Consider the following 20,253-nt stretch of genomic DNA (forward strand, 5'->3'; position numbering starts at 1 on the left):
TTAATTAGATGACGCTGCCAAGAAAATAACCATACCCAACTCCATAGTATCATATGGTATATTTAACAGTACAGTATGTGCGGCCTTGAAACAGTGAAAACCACAACGCTTCATTAAGTTCTACTTCTATAAAATGATTGAATCCTGGTCCTCTGTAGCCCATCAGTTGTGTTTCATACAATAATTTTCTATTTGGACTTTTCCATTCATTCCAATGTTAGAAAAGGTTATTTTCTTCACATTTCCCTGTTTGTGTGTGAGATTGCAAGTGGCTCGGACAGCTTCTGTCCACGTGGAAGTGTGGGGAGCCGCCGCCCCCCACCCTCCATAGGATAGATAGAGAGCTCTGTTCTGCCTATCTCACTCTCTGACAGGCAGCTGTGGAGTCATGAATAACACACATACACCGCTCCAGCTCATTAATAATGACTCCAACCAACCCACCCTCCTAAGACAGAGGGGCTGTAGAAGGCCTATCTTAGCAACCACTCACATACAGTACATTTGAGTAATTTACCAGATGTTCCTGAGCGACTTACATTCAGTATATTTGTGATTGTGTGCCATTTAGATTTTTATTCCAGCCAAACTTCCATTTTAAAACGTTTACTTCCTCCTGGCTCTACAGTAGTCTGTGATTAGTCTTCCTCCTGGCTCTACAGTAGTCTGTGATTAGTCTTCCTCCTGCCTCTACAGTAGTCTGTGATTAGTCTTCCTCCTGTCTCTACAGTAGTCTGTGATTAGTCTTCCTCCTGTCTCTACAGTAGTCTGTGATTAGTCTTCCTCCTGTCTCTACAGTAGTCTGTTCCTCCTGTCTCTACAGTAGTCTATGATTAGTCTTCCTCCTGATTAGTCTTCCTCCTGCCTCTACAGTAGTCTGTGATTAGTCTTACTCCTGTCTCTACAGTAGTCTGTGATTAGTCTTACTCCTGTCTCTACAGTAGTCTGTGATTAGTCTTCCTCCTGTCTCTACAGTAGTCTGTGATGTCTTCCTCCTGTCTCTATAGTCTGTGATTAGTCTTCCTCCTGTCTTCCTCCTGTCTCTACAGTAGTCTGTGATTAGTCTTCCTCCTGTCTCTACAGTAGTCTGTGATTAGTCTTCCTCCTGTCTCTACAGTAGTCTGTGATTAGTCTTCCTCCTGTCTCTACAGTAGTCTGTGATTAGTCTTCCTGTCTCCTGTCTCTCCTGTCTCTACAGTAGTCTGTGATTAGTCTTCCTCCTGTCTCTACAGTAGTCTGTGATTAGTCTTCCTCCTGTCTCTACAGTAGTCTGTGATTAGTCTTCCTCCTGGCTCTACAGTAGTCTGTGATTAGTCTTCCTCCTGTCTCTACAGTAGTCTGTGATTAGTCTTCCTCCTGTCTCTACAGTAGTCTGTGATTAGTCTTCCTCCTGTCTCTACAGTAGTCTGTGATTAGTCTTCCTCCTGTCTCTACAGTAGTCTGTGATTAGTCTTCCTCCTGTCTCTACAGTAGTCTGTGATTAGTCTTCCTCCTGTCTCTACAGTAGTCTGTGATTAGTCTTCCTCCTGTCTCTACAGTAGTCTGTGATTAGTCTTCCTCCTGTCTCTACAGTAGTCTATGATTAGTCTTCCTCCTGGCTCTTCCTCCTGTCTCTACAGTAGTCTGTGATTAGTCTTCCTCCTGTCTCTACAGTAGTCTGTGATTAGTCTTCCTCCTGTCTCTACAGTAGTCTATGATTAGTCTTCCTCCTGTCTCTACAGTAGTCTATGATTAGTCTTCCTCCTGTCTCTACAGTAGTCTATGATTAGTCTTCCTCTGGTCCCTCCCTCCCTCCTTTCCCAATGAGGTCTGTACAGGGTGTAATGAGATGGCAGTCTCAGTCAGTGGCACTGAGGTCACTGAGATTCAAGTCGTCATGGCCAAGCATGTGTGTCATTATCTGTGTAATTGCCTTAGTCAAACAGGATGGATATGTCTTGTCTCTTTCAACCTCCCCTGGAGAGACTGGATATGTCTTGTCTCTCTCAACCTCCCCTGGACAGACTGGATATGTCTCTCTCAACCTCCCCTGGACAGACTGGATATGTCTTGTCTCTCTCAACCTCCCCTGGACAGACTGAATATGTCTTGTCTCTCTCAACCTCTCCTGGACCGACTGAATATGTCGTGTCTCTCTCTCTAACCTCCCTGGACAGACTGGATATGTCTTGTCTCTCTCAACCTCCCCTGGACAGACTGAATATGTCTTGTCTCTCTCAACCTCCCCTGGACAGACTGGATATGTCTTGTCTCTCTCAACCTCCCCTGGACAGACTGAATATGTCTTGTCTCTCTCAACCTCTCCTGGACCGACTGAATATGTCTTGTCTCTCTCAACCTCCCCTGGACAGACTGGATATGTCTTGTCTCTCTCAACCTCCCCTGGACAGACTGAATATGTCTTGTCTCTCTCAACCTCCCCTGGACAGACTGGATATGTCTTGTCTCTCTCAACCTCCCTGAACAGACGGGATATGTCTCTCTCAATCTCCCCTGAACAGACTGGATATGTATCTCTCAACCTCCCTGGACAGACTGGATATGTCTCTCTCAACCTCCCCTGGACAGACTGGATATGTATCTTTCCCCTGGACAGACTGAATATGTCTTGTCTCCCTCCCTGGACAGACTGAATATGTCTTGTCTCTCTCAACCTCCCCTGGACAGACTGAATATGTCTCTCCCTGGACAGACTGAATATGTCTCCCTCAACCTCCCCTGGACAGACTGGATATGTCTCTCTCAATATCCCGTGGACAGACTGGATATGTCTCTCTCAACCTCCCATGGACAGACTGGATATGTCTTGTCTCTCAACCTCCCCTGGACAGACTGGATATGTCTTGTCCCTCTCAACCTCCCATGGACAGACTGAATATGTCTTGTCTCTCTCAACCTCCCCTGGACAGACTGAATATGTCTCTCTCAACCTCCCCTGGACAGACTGGATATGTCTCTCTCAACCTCCCCTGGACAGACTGGATATGTCTCTCTCAACCCCCCATGGACAGACTGAATATGTCTTGTCTCTCTCAACCTCCCCTGGACAGACTGAATATGTCTTGTCTCTCTCAACCTCCCCTGGACAGACTGGATATGTCTTGTCCCTCTCAACCTCCCCTGGACAGACTGGATATGTCTTGTCCCTCTCAACCTCCCCTGGACAGACTGGATATGTCTTGTCCCTCTCAACCTCCCCTGGACAGACTGGATATGTCTCTCTCAACCTCCCCTGGACAGACTGGATATGTCTTGTCTCTCTCAACCTCCCCTGGACAGACTGGATATGTCTTGTCCCTCTCAACCTCCCCTGGACAGACTGGATATGTCTCTGGACAGACTGGATATGTCTCTCTCAACCTCCCCTGGACAGACTGGATATGTCTTGTCTCTCTCAACCTCCCCTGGACAGACTGGATATGTCTTGTCTCTCTCAACCTCCCCTGGACAAACTGGTCTCTCTCTCAACCTCCCCTATAACAGCTTGTTGCCCTTTCCTGTAGTCGATGACCAAAAGCGCTCCCTCTTTGATCTCATGGGTGAGAAATTATTCATATTTCCTGTGTATTCCTGTGTTTCTACTACAGTATATATCAAACAGTTGTTTTATCTTTTAGTCTTCTGTGATGTATATAAAGTATAATATTGGGATGCAAATACATTTCAACTCTATATCTGGCATGGTACAGGTGTCTTCTTTTCTTTAAGCACATAACCATGTGTGTGAGGTGTATACTTTATTTCAAAGTAGATTTCTTTAAAAATACCAATAATCACTCTGTGCAACCCTGATTTAGCCCACTACAGTATTAAATATCCTCCATCTTTCCTCCACTGTTTAGAAAACTAATTTTTATCCATAAAAATTCATTTTTGGTGCCTTACTATTGGGTACAGTAATAATTCCAGGCTATTTTGCTATGCCATTACAGCCAGTCAAATAGACCCAGGCAAACAGTCCATTCCTTGTGTTGATTAATAGCACCAACCTTTGGAGAGAGCTTTGCATCGTTAAATGAAGGAAATGCTACATAGAATTAGACTGAGAAATGAGGTTCCTTGCCTGATGGTTCCATGCTTCCTCAGCCATCCTGGGGTGTGTTCACTAGGAACCAAACGCCATCCTGGGGTGTATTGACTAAGAACCAAACCCCATCCTGGGGTGTATTGACTAAGAACCAAATGCCATCCTGGGGTGTATTGACTAAGAACCAAATGCCATACTGGGGTGTATTGACTAAGAACCAAACCCCATCCTTGGGTGTATTCACTAAGAACCAAACGCCATCCTGGGGTTTATTCACTAAGAACCAAACAAAGGCAAACGGGACAAAATGTAGAGGGACTAACATTAATAAGAAACATTCATTTTCGTGGCAAAACATTTTGTAATAGTTTGCTATGGTGTGCACTAATGAATACAACCCTGGCTTCAGAGCTGAAGGGTGGAGACTAAAGGTGTTTTTTTTATCACAATCAAAGGGGAGTGGAAGAGCTGTGACGGAGGTACAGTGGCAAGAAAACGTACGGGAACCCTTTGGAATGACCTGGAAGTCACAACAATAGACAAACACAGTCTACTTAAACTAATAACTCACAAACAATTATACATTTTCATGTCTTTATTGAACACACCATGTAAACATTCACAGTGCAGGGTGGGAAAAGTATGTGAACCCTTGGATTTAATGACTGGTTGACTCTCCTTTGGCAGCAATATCCTCAACCTAACGTTTTCTGTAGTTGCGGATCAGACCTGCACAATGGTCAGGAGGAATTTTGGACCATTCCTCTTTACATAACTGTTTCCGTTCAGCAATATTCTTGGGATGTCTGGTGTGAACCGCTCTCTCGAGGTCATGCCACAGCATCTCAATCGAGTTGAGGTCAGGACTCTGACTGGGCCACTCTAGAAGGTGTATTTTCTTCTGTTGAAGCCATTCTGTTGTTGATTTAGTTCTGTGTTTTGGGTTGTTCTGTTGAGCTTCAATTGGCAAACAGGTAGCCTTACATTCTCCTGCAAAATGTCTTAAAAAACTTGGGAATTCATGTTTCCGTCGATGATAGCAAGCTGTCCAGGCCCTGAGGCAGCAAAGCAGCTCCAAACCATGATGCTCCCTCCACCATACTTTACAGTTGGGATGAGGTTTTGATGTTGGTGTGCTGTGCCTTTTTTTCTCCACACATAGTGTTGTGTTCCTTCCAAACAACTCAACTTTAGTTTAATCTGTCCACAGAATATTTTAACAGTAGTGCTGTGGAACATCCAGGTGCTCTTTTGCAAACTTCAGACATGCAGCAATGTTTTTTTTTGGACAGCAGCGGCTTCTTCCGTGGTGTCCTCCCAATGAACACTATTCTTGTTTAGTGTTTTACATATCGAAGACTCGTCAACAGAGATGTTAGCATGTTCCAGAGATTTCTGTAAGTCTTTATCTGACACTCTAGGATTCTTCTTAACCTCATTGAGGATTCTGCTCTGTGCTCTTGCAGTCATCTTTGCAGGATGGACACTCCTAGGGAGAGTAGCAACAGTGCTGAACTTTCTCCATTTATAGACAATTTGTCTTACCGTGGACTGATGAACATGAAGGCTTTTGGAGATACTTTTGTAACCGTTTCCAGCTTTATGCAAGTCAACAATTCTTAATCTTGGGTCTTCTGAGATCTCTTTTGTTCGAGGCATGGTTCACATCAGGCCTCTTGTGAATATCAAACTCAAATGTTTAGTGTTTTTTATAGGGCAGGGCAGCTCTAACCAAAATCTCCAATCTCGTCTCAATGATTGTACTCCAGGTTAGCTGACTCCTGACTTCAATTAGCTTTTGGAGAAATCATTAGCATAGGGGTTCACATACTTTTCCAACCTACACTGTGAATGTTTAAATTATGTATTCAATATAGACAAGAAAAATACAATACTTTGTGTGTTATTAGTTAAGCAGACTGGTTGTCTGTTGTTGTCACTTAGATGAAAATCAGATCAAATTTTATGACAAATTTATGCAGACATCAAGATAATTCCAAAGGGTTCACATACTTTTTCTTGACACTGTAGTTCGGTCGGTGGCGGTCATGGAGAGCCAATCGTGTGCAGTCCACCACTCTTCACCGATCTAGGCCACACACACACACCCACACCACAAACACACACCCCACTCCAGCTCAGCACCAGCAGCACAGGCAATCCATACCAGTGCGACCCTTCAATCAATTCACATTTGTGTTGAATGGTGATGTTTAGGTCTCCCTGATGACATAAAGGACCAGGGTCAGACTTTCATCAACGTTTATGTAAGCTGGCTTGGCGGTAAGGCTATAGCCCTGGTTGAAGGGATAGGGTGAAGAAAAATGGAGAACAATATCCATGTCTTATCCCACCTTTTCAACTTTTGTCAAGGTTAATTTACAAAGCCAGTCCCAGATTATACCTGTGTGATCTGGCAAGGCCTGTGTTCAGAGTGTAAGACGAAGGTTTTAGCTGTAATGATAGGAGGTGAGTGTAAGTTCTGTAGGTTCATTCAGGTCATGCACACAGGGAGCCAGTAGGGACAACCAAGAGCATTAGCACGCACGAAAACAAACACACGCACACGCACAGACACACACACACACACACACACACACACACACACACACACACACACACAGGCACACAGGCACACAGGCACACCAGAACCACAGGCAACTAAACACTGTGTTGTGTGTGTGTATGTGTACCATTCCATCTTTCTCAGACATCTGAGAGATATGACATCAACCATTGTCTCTGGCTCTTTCCATCAGTGCCAGTCCTATCTGAAACTATTGTATATTGTGGTCTAATATTGCAGTCGGTAACATTTGATCTAAATTAGGTCATTTCAAAAAGCATTACAACCCACCCGGGGGATAGCAGAGGATGATCAAGAGTCAACTAGAAATAAAAGCACCATAAAGCTCTGGTCAAATGTAGTGCACAATATAGGGTATAGTGTCCTATTTGGAACGCAGTCCTAGACCATCCTGGAGGTAAAGTGTGGATTGGCCTTTTTCAGAGCATATTTACTGTAGCCCTCTATATAAATCATATTTTATTTCTCATCTCCAAAATACCAATTTCACAACACAGACCCTGGTCTGACAGAATTTGTTTTTGGGGGCCAGAAAGCTCCAAGTGCCCCCCTCTTCTTCTTCTTCTTCTTCTTCTTTCCAATCTCCCAGTTTGCAGTGTCATCCGTCTCAACAATAAAGTGTGATTGAAGGTGTGCCTGTAAGGCCCTCTTTTTCAGGGTGTCTCTGCTTACTTGTAATTTTTCCCGTCCTATACCTGCCCCGTAAGGAGCTGTGCTTGGAATTGCTTATTTGGCAACAAATTTGAGAGAGAAAAGCTTAGTCTGAGGCAATTGCCAAGTGGAATCTTTAAAAAATATAACTTTAGATTTTCTCAATGACAGGGGGTGGAGGGCATGTCTACCACACACACACACCCCAAAAAGATATGGAGAGATATATACGGGGATGAGGGGGTAATTGTGATAATGAGAAGATAATGTGTCCATTATGCTTAATCTAAAACTCGACGCTGCAGTGTCTATGTGGCCGTATTGTTGCCGCTCACTTGCTGATGGAAATGGCTTTGCGGATCTTATTATTCTCCGGAGAGCGTAAGTGGTGCTGCAAATTTTGGTCTGATGCCCCAACAGGAGTATAATTCATGTGCAGGCAGGCAGGAAGGAGTGGGGAGGCTGAAGGAGAGGCCAGGACGCTACACACTGTAATATATACTGAACAACAATATAAACGCAACATGTAAAATGTTGGTCCCATGTTTCATGAGCTGAAATAAAAGATCCTAGAAATTGTCCATACACACAAAAAGCTTATTTCTTTTAAATGTTGTGCACAAATTTGTTTACATCCCAGTTAGTGAGGATTTCTCCTTTGCCAAGATAATCCATCTAACTGTCAGGTGTGGCATATCAAGAAGCTGATTAAACAGCATGATCATTACATAGGTGCACCTTGTGCTAGAGACACATTGTAATGCTAATGGCTTATGCAGCTAGCGGAAGTATTTTTGTGTGGAAGTCTCATTGATGCAGTCTGTCAGGTCATTTCAGTTATGTTCAGTTCAGTCTATCCATCTCCCAGTCAGTCCATCCTACAGGTATTCTAGTTATACTGTTTGCTATTCTCTCCTCAGGAGCGTCTGTGTGTAATTTATTTATTTTACCAATTATTTTGTCATGTTATCAACAAAGCACATTACAGTATTATTATGCCAAGTTTTAAAATGACCCGTTGTTTATTTGTGCATTTGAACAACAGCATAAATTAACCTAATTCACTTTTGCATGTAAACAGAATCACCACTGCTGCCAATGGCAGGGACAAACATAACTCAAGCACTAGGAAAACGCAACAAGCACAGATGCGGACAAGTGAAAATAAATGATCTAAACTGGAGATAAGTAGCTGGCATAATGTCACAAGTATGATGAGCTCACCAGTAAATTTAGTTACACTTCAAATTGGCATGCAAGCTAGCTACCGGTAGCTAGCCAAAGCTTCCTGGTAGATAGTTTCCCACTAGCTAGCATTTTACTCAGGGGAAACAAAAAACAGTGTTGTGCATTGGGCAGCCTCAGAGACATTTTTTTGTTCGACCAGATACACTAGATAGTGTATCCCTCTGTCTTTTGACTGTTGATGTCAAGGTCAGGTCCCAGGCTCCCATTGACTGTCATGATTATTTATTTACAAGTTCATTGCAATTTTCTTTTTAGTTCCATCTGTTCAGTACCTGATAGAGCAGACCTAGAAGACGGATGTTCATTTTGATGCCACAGGAAGGTCCAAAATGGATTGAAGTGGATTTAACAGGTGACATCAATAAGGGAGCATAGCTTTTCACCTTGATTCACCTGGTCAGTTTATGTCATGGAAAAGAGCAGGTGTTCTGTACTCTGTATTTTTTAAACAGTACACTACACAAATAATACAGACTTTTCTGGACATTTAAAACATAATCCTTGAATTATATAATATATTATATAATATATTTTGTACAAATACTTTGTACAAAAATATATATATACAGTACTAGTCAAAAGTTTGGACACACCTACTACTTCAAGGGTTTTTCTTTATTTTTTCTTATTTTCTACATTGTAGAATAATAGTGTAGACATCAAAACAATGAAATAACACATATGAAATCATGTAGTAATCCAAAAAGTGTTAAACAAATCAAAATATATTTATAACGCTCGTCGGAAGAAGTGGACCAAGGTGCAGCGTTTTACGTGTTCATGATTCTTTATTAAATCCGAACACCAAACAAAAGAACAACGAACGTCACATTCCGTAGGCTATGCAGAGCTAACAAAAAACAACATCCCACAACCTAAGGTGGCAAAACATGCTGCCTAAGTATGGTTCCCAATCAGAGACAACGATAGACAGCTGTCCCTGATTGAGAACCATACCTGGCCAAAACATAGCAAGACAAAACATAGAAATAAAGAACATAGAATGCCCACCCAAATCACACCCTGACCAAACCAAAATAGAGACATAAAAAGGCTCTAAGGTCAGGGCGTGACAATACTTTAGATTCTTCAAAGTAGCCACCCTTTGCCTTGATGGCAGCTTTGCACACTCATGGCATTCTCTCAACCAGCTTCTCCTGGAATGCTTTTCCAACAGTCTTGAAGGAGTTCCCACACATGCTGAGCACTTGTTGGCTGCTTTTCGTTCACTCTGTGGTCCAACTCATACCAAACCATCTCAATTAGGTTGAGGTTGGGTGATTGTCGAGGCCAGGTCATCTGTTCTTCTCTCCTTCTTGGTCAAATAGCCCTTACACAGCCTGGAGGTGTGTTGGACGACAGTCCATCATTACTTTACCAGCCTTAGAACATTGCGCCACTCGGGAGCCATAGAAAATAGTCAAAATAAAATAATAATTAAGAAAAACCCTTGAATTAGTATGTGCGTCCAAACTTTTGACTGGTACTGTATATATACTGTATGTGTGTGCATTATTATTAGTTATTCGTTTTGGAATGGATGGCCAGTAATAAACTGGTCCTGAACATTTCTAAAACCAAGAGCATTGTATTTTGTACAAATCATTCCCTAAGCTCTAGACCTCTAGCTGAATCTGGTAATGAATGGTGTGACTGTTGAACAAGTTGAGGAGACTAAAATACTTGGTGTTACTTTAGATTGTAAACTGTCCATCGTCAAAACATATACACTATATATACAAAAGTATGTGGACACCCATTCAGACTAGTGGATTCGGCTATTTCAGCCACAGCTGTTGCTGACAGGTATATACATTTGAGCCTTTAGCAGTAGAATGGCCTTACTGAAGAGCTCAGTGACTTTCAATGTGGCACTGTCATAGGATTCCACTTTTCCAACAAGTCAGTTAGTCAAATATCTGCCCTGCTAGAGCTACCCCGATCAACTGTGAGTGCTATTATTGTGAACTGAAAATCTCTAGAAGCAACAACGGCTCAGACGTGAAGTGGTAGGTCACACAAGCTAACAGAACAGGCCGGCCAGGTGCTGAAGCAGGCAACGCGTAAAAAATTGTCTGTCCTCAGTTGCATCACTCACTACTGAGTTCCAAACGGCCTCTGGAAGCAACGGCAGCACAATAACTGTTCGTCAGGAGCTTCATGAAATGGGTTTCCATGGACGAGCAGCCTCTCACAAGCCCAAGATCATCATGTGCAATGCCAAGGGTTGTAAAGCTTGCTGCCACTGGACTCTGGAGCATTGGAATCATGTTCTCTGGAGTGATGAATCACGGTTCACCATCTAGCAGGCCGACGGACGAATCTGGGTTTGGCGGATGCCAGGAGAACTCTACCTGCCCGAATGCATAGTGCTAACTGTAAAGCGAAATCCATGCAGAACTGGTTTGTCGAGACCAGTGTGGAAGAACTTGACTGGCCTGCACAGAGCACTGATCTCAACCCCATCGAAAACCTGTGGGATGATTTTGAATGCTGCATGCCAGCCAGGCCTAATCTCCCAACAGCAATGCCCGACCTCACTAATCTTCTTGTGGCTGAATGGAAGCAATTCCCCGCAGCAATGTTCCGACATCTAGTGGAAAGCCTTCCCAGAAGAGTGGAGGTTGTTATAGCAGTAAAGGGGGGACCAACTCCATATTAATGCCCATGATTTTGGAATGAGATGTTCGATTAGCAGGAGTCCGCATACTTTTGGCCATATAGTGTAGATTCAATGGTTTTAAAGAAGGGGAGAGGTCTGTCCGTAGTAAATAAATGCTCTGCTTTTTTGACACCACACTCCACAAAGCAAGTTCCGCAGGTTGTAGTTTTATCTTATTTTGATTATTGTCCAGTCATATGGTTAAGTGCAGCAAATAAAGACCTAGTTAAGCTGCAGCTGGCCCAGAACATAGTGTCACGTCTTGTTCTTCATTGTAACCTGAATATGATGCATGCCAGTCTCTCTTGGCTAGTTGAGGAATGACGGACTGCATCACTTCATGTTTTTATAAGAAACATTAGTGCGTAGGGAAATTGCAAATTGTTTGCATAGTCAACTTACACACACCACTGACACACACTTACCCAACCAGACATGCCACCAGAGGACTTTTCACAGACCTCAATTCAAGGAAACGTACAGTATTATAAAGAACCATGAGTGCATCTAACTCCCTTCCATCTCATACAGCGCAAGTGAACAGCGACCTGGTTAAAAAAAACAAATAATGCAACACCTCACGGCACAACGCGTCCCTCCCTTTTGTCCTACTTGTTGTGTGTGTGTACTGACATGTCTGTGGAACTGACAGGTGCACACACACTACATGTTCATGTTTTTCAATCTATGTCAATTGTAAAGTCTTTTGTCTGTTATGTCTTTTTTGTTATATGTGGGACCCCAGTAAGACTAGCTGTCGCCATTCGCGTTGGCTTATGGGGATCCCAATAAAGAACATTTCAAATCCTGTTGAGTTAGCTAGGGACGATCGGTTAATTGCACAATGTACATGGGACAATATATTAAAATTCCAATAGCTCCTTCAATGACTGAAAAACCTCAAACCAACTATAAATTGTAGAAATTCATATACAAATATTAAAAGCATTTAATGACAAAACAAAAAGATGTGCAACATGAAAATATTGTTTCATTTACATTGTGTCATTTATTGACAGTCCCTAACTAGCCTCGGAGATAGGCTATCCAAAGCCAATCCAATTTTGCCACGGTCGCACAAAAGCCGGCTGAAGCTAAATGGCAAAATCATTTTCCTAACTCTTCCCACCTGCGAACACACACAAGAAACACTCATAATCAAACCACACCCTGAAACTAACTCAAGTTTGAATTCATTCATGCCCACTAGCATTTCTTAATGAACCAGATCGAAATCGAGGCAGAATCAGCAAGTGCGATCGCCCTTTAAGATTATCTCATGTTTTAGATTGTGACACTCTACCAACTGCTATGGTTCATTATTTCTGGAGATTTTGTTTCTCAATCCAAGCAAATATCACATACATACAGTAGGCTGTAGTTGCATTCTAAATGGCATCCTATTACCTACATTTGACCAGGGTCCACAGAGCTCTGGTCAAAAGTAGTGTACTATATAGAGAATAGGGTGTCATTTGGGACGCATACAGATTTCAGTTTAATCTACAATTGGAAATTGATTTTTCATGGTTCCATTTTTCCATCTTCCATTCCTTTTCTTCTGTGCTCTCCGCTCTTTGGGTGGGTGGTTGCCTGGACTGCAGCAGAGCAGTCAGAGCTGTGAAGCAGATAAAACCTCTGGAACACGTTTAGGGGTTTACAAAACGCACTCCAAAGTACATCCAAGTTTACAAATGCAATCGATAGACCTCGCATTAGCCAGCAGTCTGGACAGGAAGGCCGGAACATTGAGGAAAATACCCTGTCTGGCACCGTGGTGGGATGGAGAGTCCTGGCCAGGTCCTGGGTCTATGAGCCGCCTATCAGAGAGCAGAGCTGTGGCAGTAAGATGAAGATGGATGACTACTGGAGGCTGGAACTAGCACTCTTCAGATAAGCATTCTCCAGAGAGGGACAGATAATTTGGCTGCTAAAGCCCCATCTCCCTTTGAAACACAATCAACCCCCAAGGTTGAATCTCTAGCACTCCAGCTACTATATCCCTACTCCAGTGCATGGCTGTAGGCAGGCAGGCCAGACAAGAAAGCAGGAGAAAGTTGGCTGATTCGTCTTTTAGAACACCAAGGGCACGATGAAGTTATTTATTTTACAATGATTTTTACTGCGGTTAAAGAGTCTTTCTGCCATTGCCAAAATGTCAAGAGCTAGTCATAAACTGCTAAAATAGTTGTGAATGTACTTTATGGTTTTGTCTTATTACTATTCAGGGTAAATGATGACAAGAATATGGTCGTTTAAAGTCAAATATTGATGGTAGTATACCGTTTTCAAGGTGTTGAGTAGTTCAGGCCCAGACTCTTCCATCTCTTTGTTGAGCTCTAAAACGGTCTCGTTCCCAATCTAAAGTAAACTTTGTGTATTCACTGGAGGCAGTACTCGCATGAATACTTCTGCCATAGATGATAAATCTCTCTACACCTAATTTTCTACCATGCGAGGGAGCTCAATTCATCTTTGTGTCGTCTTTAATTTTACATTTGGAGATATAAACTGCAGGTCTAGGAGATGTCAAAGAACTTAAACTACAATGGACTTCTTCCCTAAATTCTCCATCTTTGCATAGTTAAGCGGTTTGGCAAGTTTCTTCAAATACATTTCACTGCCTTTCAGTGACTGCCAGCCAACGAGTATAGTTCTGGTCAGAATGCCTTTTTAGAAACAGTGACTGTTTAATGATTAAATCGTGGGCATTTATTACATATTACTGCAACATACAGATTATGTTTTTGTTGCATAATAAGTACATAGCACCAGTGGTGGAAAAAGTACCCAATTGTCATACTTGAGTAAAAGTAAAGATACCTTCATAGAAAATGAGCAAGTCCCCCAGTAAAATTCTACCTGATTAAAAGGCTAAAAGTATGTATATATGTATATATATATATATATATATATATATATATATATATATTTATTTATATTGAATGTTTAAACAAACACTATACTTGCAGTGAAACCGCTAACAACTGCATCACATTAGTCATCTTACAGACTCATTCAGAACACACAGAAGCAACCAGGGTCAACGCCCTGCTCAAGGACACGTCCTCAGACGACACATAGAAGCAACCGCAGCCCTGCTCAAAGGCACATCCTCAGAGCAACACACAGAAGCAACCAGGGTCAACGTTGCTCAAAGGCACATCCTCAGAGCAACACACAGAAGCAACCAGGGTCAACGTCCTGCTCAAGGACACGTCTTCAGAGCGACACACAGAAGCAACCAGGGTCAACGCCCTGCTCAAGGACACGTCCTCAGAGCGACACATATAAGCAACCGGGGTCAACGCCCTGCTCAAGGACACGTCCTCAGAGCGACACATAGAAGCAACCGGGGTCAACGCCCTGATCAAGGACACGGAGCGTCACATAGAAGCAACTCAGAGGGCACGTCCCCAGAGCGACACATAGAAGCAACCAGGGTCAACGCCCTGCTCAAGGACACGTCCTCAGAGCGACACATAGAAGCAACCAGGGTCAACGCCCTGCTCAAGGACACGTCCTCAGAGCGACACATAGAAGCAACCAGGGTCAACGCCCTGCTCAAGGACACGTCCTCAGAGCGACACATAGAAGCAACCGGGGTCAACGCCCTGCTCAAGGACACGTCCTCAGAGCGACACATAGAAGCAACCGGGGTCAACGCCCTGCTCAAGGACACGTCCTCAGAGCGACACATAGAAGCAACCGGGGTCAACGCCCTGCTCAAGGGCACGTCCCCAGTGCGACACATAGAAGCAACCAGGGTCAACGCCCTGCTCAAGGACACGTCCTCAGAGCGACACATAGAAGCAACCAGGGTCAACGCCCTGCTCAAGGACACGTCCTCAGAGCGACACATAGAAGCAACCAGGGTCAACGCCCTGCTCAAGGACACGTCCTCAGAGCGACACATAGAAGCAACCGGGGTCAACGCCCTGCTCAAGGACACGTCCTCAGAGCGACACATAGAAGCAACCAGGGTCAACGCCCTGCTCAAGGACACGTCCTCAGAGCGACACATAAGCAACCGGGGTCAACGCCCTGCTCAAGGAAACGTCCTCAGAGCGACACATAGAAGCAACCGGGGTCAACGCCCTGCTCAAGGGCACGTTGACAGATCTCCCACAAGGTCAAAAATGGGGACCCGAACCAGCGATCCATCAGCCACCTTCCCAAGCTCCCAAACGCCATTTAAACGCCATTTAAAAGTATTTGAAAGTATTTGTTTTAAAACATACTTAAGTATCAAAAGTAAATGTAATTACTAAAAGTATAATTAATTTCAAATTCCTTATATTAAGCAAACCAGACTGCGCCATTTTCTTGTTTTTAAAATGTATGGATAGCCAGAGGCACACTCCAACATTCAGACATCATTTACAAATGAAGCCAGTGTGTTTAGTGATTCTGCCAGATCAGAGGCAGTAGGGATGCCCAGGGATGTACTTTTGGGTGTCAAGGAAAATGTATGAGGAAAAAGTACAATGTTTTCTTAAGCAATGTAGTGAAGTAAAAGTAACAGTAGTCAAATATATAAATAGTAAAGTAAAGTACAGATACCCCCAAAAACTACTTAAGTAGTACTTTGAAGTATTTTTACTTTAGTACTTTACAACACTGCATAGCACATAGTCTGGTTGATGATCTAAAGTTGTGTTAAAGGATGTAAAGTCCCTTTACCATGTGACAGAAAAGTTACTTACTTGTTGATCCTAGGATAGGCAGTCCCCCATAATTCATCCAATATGAAAATATTAATATTATGCTCTCTGGAAAATAGTATTTTGTAGAATAAACCCAAAGGCCACTGTATTTCTCCTCATTTATATTGCTCTGAGGCCCATCTCTATGTCACACACACACAGTGAGTTGTCAGAGGTGAGGCAGGGCCACTGTTAAAGCTCTCAGGCACGTTTGTTTGTCACGCTAGTTCATCTACCCAGATGAGAAGATTTGTGACCTTTATCAAATCCCACCTGAAGTTCTTTCAAGTGTATGGTTTTCTATTTGTGAATTATAAACTAAATGCATCACTAACTTCTTCACAGAGTCTCTCTCTCTCTCTCTCTCTCTCTCTCTCTCTCTCTCTCTCTCTCTCTCTCTCTCTCTCTCTCTCATACACAATTGGAGTCATTCAGATGAATGATATCAATAACCCTTTTATAACAATGATTTAAATATCCTTAGTAGGCAATGATAGTCATTCATAACCATGATATCAATAACCCTAATAGACAATGGGAGTCATTCATAACCATGATATCAATAACCCTAATAGACAATGGTAGTCATTCAGATGAATGATATCAATAACCCTAGTAGACAATGGGAGTCATTCAGATGAATGATATCAATAACCCTAGTAGACAATGGGAGTCATTCAGATGAATGATATCAATAACCCTAGTAGACAATGGGAGTCATTCAGATGAATGATATCAATAACCCTAGTAGACAATGGGAGTCATTCAGATGAATGATATCAATAACCCTAGTAGACAATGGGAGTCATTCAGATGAATGATATCAATAACCCTAGTAGACAATGGGAGTCATTCAGATGAATGAGATCAATAACCCTAGTAGACAATGGGAGTCATTCAGATGAATGATATCAATAACCCTAGTAGACAATGGGAGTCATTCAGATGAATGATATCAATAACCCTAGTAGACAATGGGAGTCATTCATAACCATGATATCAATAACCCGAATAGACAATGGTAGTCATTCAGATGAATGATATCAATAACCCTAGTAGACAATGGGAGTCATTCAGATGAATGATATCAATAACCCTAGTAGACAATGGGAGTCATTCAGATTAATGATATCAATAACCCTAGTAGACAATGGGAGTCATTCAGATGAATGATATCAATAGCCCTAGTAGACAATGGGAGTCATTCAGATGAATGATATCAATAACCCTAATAGACAATGGTAGTCATTCAGATGAATGATATCAATAACCCTAGTAGACAATGGGAGTCATTCAGATGAATGATATCAATAACCCTAGTAGACAATGGGAGTCATTCAGATGAATGATATCAATAACTCTAGTAGACAATGGGAGTCATTCAGATGAATGATATCAATAACCCTAGTAGACAATGGGAGTCATTCAGACGAATGATATCAATAACTCTAGTAGACAATGGGAGTCATTCAGATGAATGATATCAATAACCCTTTTATAACAATGATTTAAATATCCTTAGTAGACAATGATAGTCATTCAGAACCATTATATAAATATCCCTATTCAACAATGGTTGTCATTCTAATAAAACAGAAGAGGTCAGAATTGGAGGTGTTGCAAATTGTGCTGTAGTTATTACCTCATGCCCATGAGCTCTTGAGCCCATCCACCACTAAACCAACACATACACTAACCGACACACTCGGAAGCACGCACATACACACTCACACCCTTTAGGTATATGAGACTAATGATGATCTCCCGTTGTTAAAAAGGAACACACACGCGCTGGCTGTTAGCCTAATGAGTCTGTTTTCATTCAAGCTATTTTACAACATCAGGACCAAGGTAATTAGCACTATTAAATGAATAAAGTTGGCACTCCGATACCTGCAGACATCCATGTCTGTCACTGTGTGTTTCCCTCGGCTAACTGTGTGTGTGCACAGTATGTGTGTATTAAAGAGAAGAAAAGGAACAGACACTTTCTTCTTTGCCCCAAAGCCTTGCTCTAAAGTCACAGAAAAGAGGATTCCTGTATGTTCCGACTGATTTGAAGATAATATCCTCCATGATCAGACACACTTTTACTATTCCCTTCTTTCTTATTCCCAGTGTTCACAATGTGTTTTATTGGTAATAAGAATCATCCCCCAGCAAATCCACTGAGAACTGTTTGCCTGAGCATTAGTTGGCTGGCTGACACACTGGAATATAATGGGAGCAACCAGCGATGGCTAGCTGTATCTCTATTGGTCGACTCTCACAATCCTCTCTCTCTCTCGCTCTCTGTCTTTCACTCTCTCGCTATCTCTCTCTCTCTCATATATATATCTCACTCACTCTTTCCCTGTCTCTCTCTTCTATATACATATATCTCACTCTCTCTTTCTCTCTCTCACTCTCTCTAGATCTTTCCCTCTCTCTCTCACTCTTTCTTTCTCTGTCTCTGTCTCTGTCTCTCTCTAACTCTCTGAATCATATATATATATATATATCTCTTCTTCCTGTCTCAGTACCTTCTCTATCTTTTTGAGTCTTTTTTTCACTCAAATACTACACACATTTCTCATTTTTCTACAGTATCTTCTTTCTCAGCCAGTATATAGTTATCTTGTCTTGCTCTCCCAGCATGAAGCTAAAGCTGAACCCAACCCACCCAGCACAATGTGAATGCCCTTGGCTGTTTCCACTGTGTCCCTACCTTCAGATGTGCAGTCAAGTTCCATGTGAATGCAGCACTGAACTGCATGTAATGGCAGTGAGGGAGCCGCTGCCATTTTCCGCCTGGCTTGATACTCAGTTGAGTTGAGAAACATGAGAAAGAAGGAGGGATGGAGAGAGAAAAAGGGGGAGAGAACGAGGTAAGGAGGGAGGGAGGGAGAGAAAGAAGGGGAGAGAGAAAGATAAATAAAGGGAGAGAACAGAGGGAGGGGGAGAGAAGCAGAGAAAACCAACCATGTTTAATTTCTTACACAACCGGGTACTTAATGCATAACGACTGTCTCCCCTCTTGTCCCCATCAGAACTGCAGATCAGTGCCTGTGGGAACCCGGGGGTACCTCCCAAAGGCATCCTTGTCGGGACACGCTTTAACGTGGGGGACAAGATCCACTACAGCTGTGTAACTGGGTACGTCCTGGATGGGCACCCCCAGCTCACCTGTGTCACCAATGCTGAGAAAGGTGCCGTGTGGGACTTCCCTGTGCCCATCTGCAGAGGTGAGAGTCCATGCCCTGGCCTGTTAGTGTGTGTGTGTGTGTGTGTCATAACATCAGTGACAGCTGCATGCTAACGATATGGGAGTGTGTCTGTAGAGATGGTAGGCTGTGTGTATGGCAGATGTGTAATACATTTGTCCAAATGTGGTTGTGTTTCCTTTGCATCTATGAGTGTTCATCTGTGAAAGTTTCTGTGTGCATATCTGTGTCCCTTTTGTGTTTTTGTGTAACCTTTGGATGAGGAGAAAATGTGTGGGTGTGAGAGGGAGAGAGAGTGAGAGAGAGAGACAAGGAGTACATGCATGTGCGTGGCCAGGTATCTGTCATGTTTTTGCACACCGTAAGAGAGCGTTCTAACTATGTACACCATCCTATCATCTGGATAGTCACAGTGGATAGTTTTATTAGTTTTGAAAAATGTTCAAACAGTTTATTGGTAACATTTTCCAGTATGTGAGAACTCATACACTACATGACCAAGAGTATGTGAACACCTGCTCTTCAGACATCTCATTCCAAAAACATGGGAATTAATATGGAGTTGGTCCCCTCTTTGCTGCTATAACAGACTCCGCTCAACTGAGAAGGCTTTCCACTAGATGTTGGAACATTGCTGCAGAGACTTGCTTACATTCAGCCACAAGGGCGTTAGTGAGGTCAGGCACTGATGTTGGGCAATTAAGCCTGGCTTGCAGTTCATCCCAAAGGTGTTCAATGGGGTTGAGCTCAGAGCTATGTGCAGGCCAGTCAAGTTCTTCCACACCGATCTTGACAAACTATTATTATTATTATATTTTTTTGTAGTACTTTTACCCCTTTTTCGTGATATCCAATTGGTAGTTTGTCTTGTCTCATCGCTGCAACTCCCCTACCGACTCAGGAGAGGCAAAGGTCAGGAGCCATGCATCCTCCAAAACACGATCCTGCCAAGCCGCACTGCTTCTTGACACACTGCTCACTTAACCAAGAAGCCAGCTGCACCAATGTGTCGGAGGAAACACCGTCCAGCTGGCGTCCAAAATCAGCTTGCATCCCGGCCGGCCAAACCCTCCCCTAACTCGGACCACACTGGGCAAATAGTGCGCCGCCTCATGGGTCTCCGAGTCTGGGATCGAACTGCGATGCAGTGCCTTAGACCGCTATGACAC

The 20,253-nt window shown here is 43.0% G+C and overlaps 1 protein-coding gene across 1 annotated transcript in view; it reads left to right on the top strand.

The window, feature by feature from the left end:
- Positions 1-20,253, top strand: part of LOC121841470 (CUB and sushi domain-containing protein 3-like) — a 633,380-nt gene that overhangs the window by 164,270 nt on the left and 448,857 nt on the right. Inside the window, exon 4 of the mRNA XM_042310031.1 lies at positions 18,911-19,105. Coding sequence (XP_042165965.1) covers positions 18,911-19,105 — 195 coding nt within the window. The remainder of the gene's footprint in view (positions 1-18,910; positions 19,106-20,253) is intronic.

The sequence above is a fragment of the Oncorhynchus tshawytscha genome, linkage group LG31 (genome assembly GCF_018296145.1).
Source record: "Oncorhynchus tshawytscha isolate Ot180627B linkage group LG31, Otsh_v2.0, whole genome shotgun sequence".
In the NCBI taxonomy this organism is placed as follows: domain Eukaryota; kingdom Metazoa; phylum Chordata; class Actinopteri; order Salmoniformes; family Salmonidae; genus Oncorhynchus; species Oncorhynchus tshawytscha.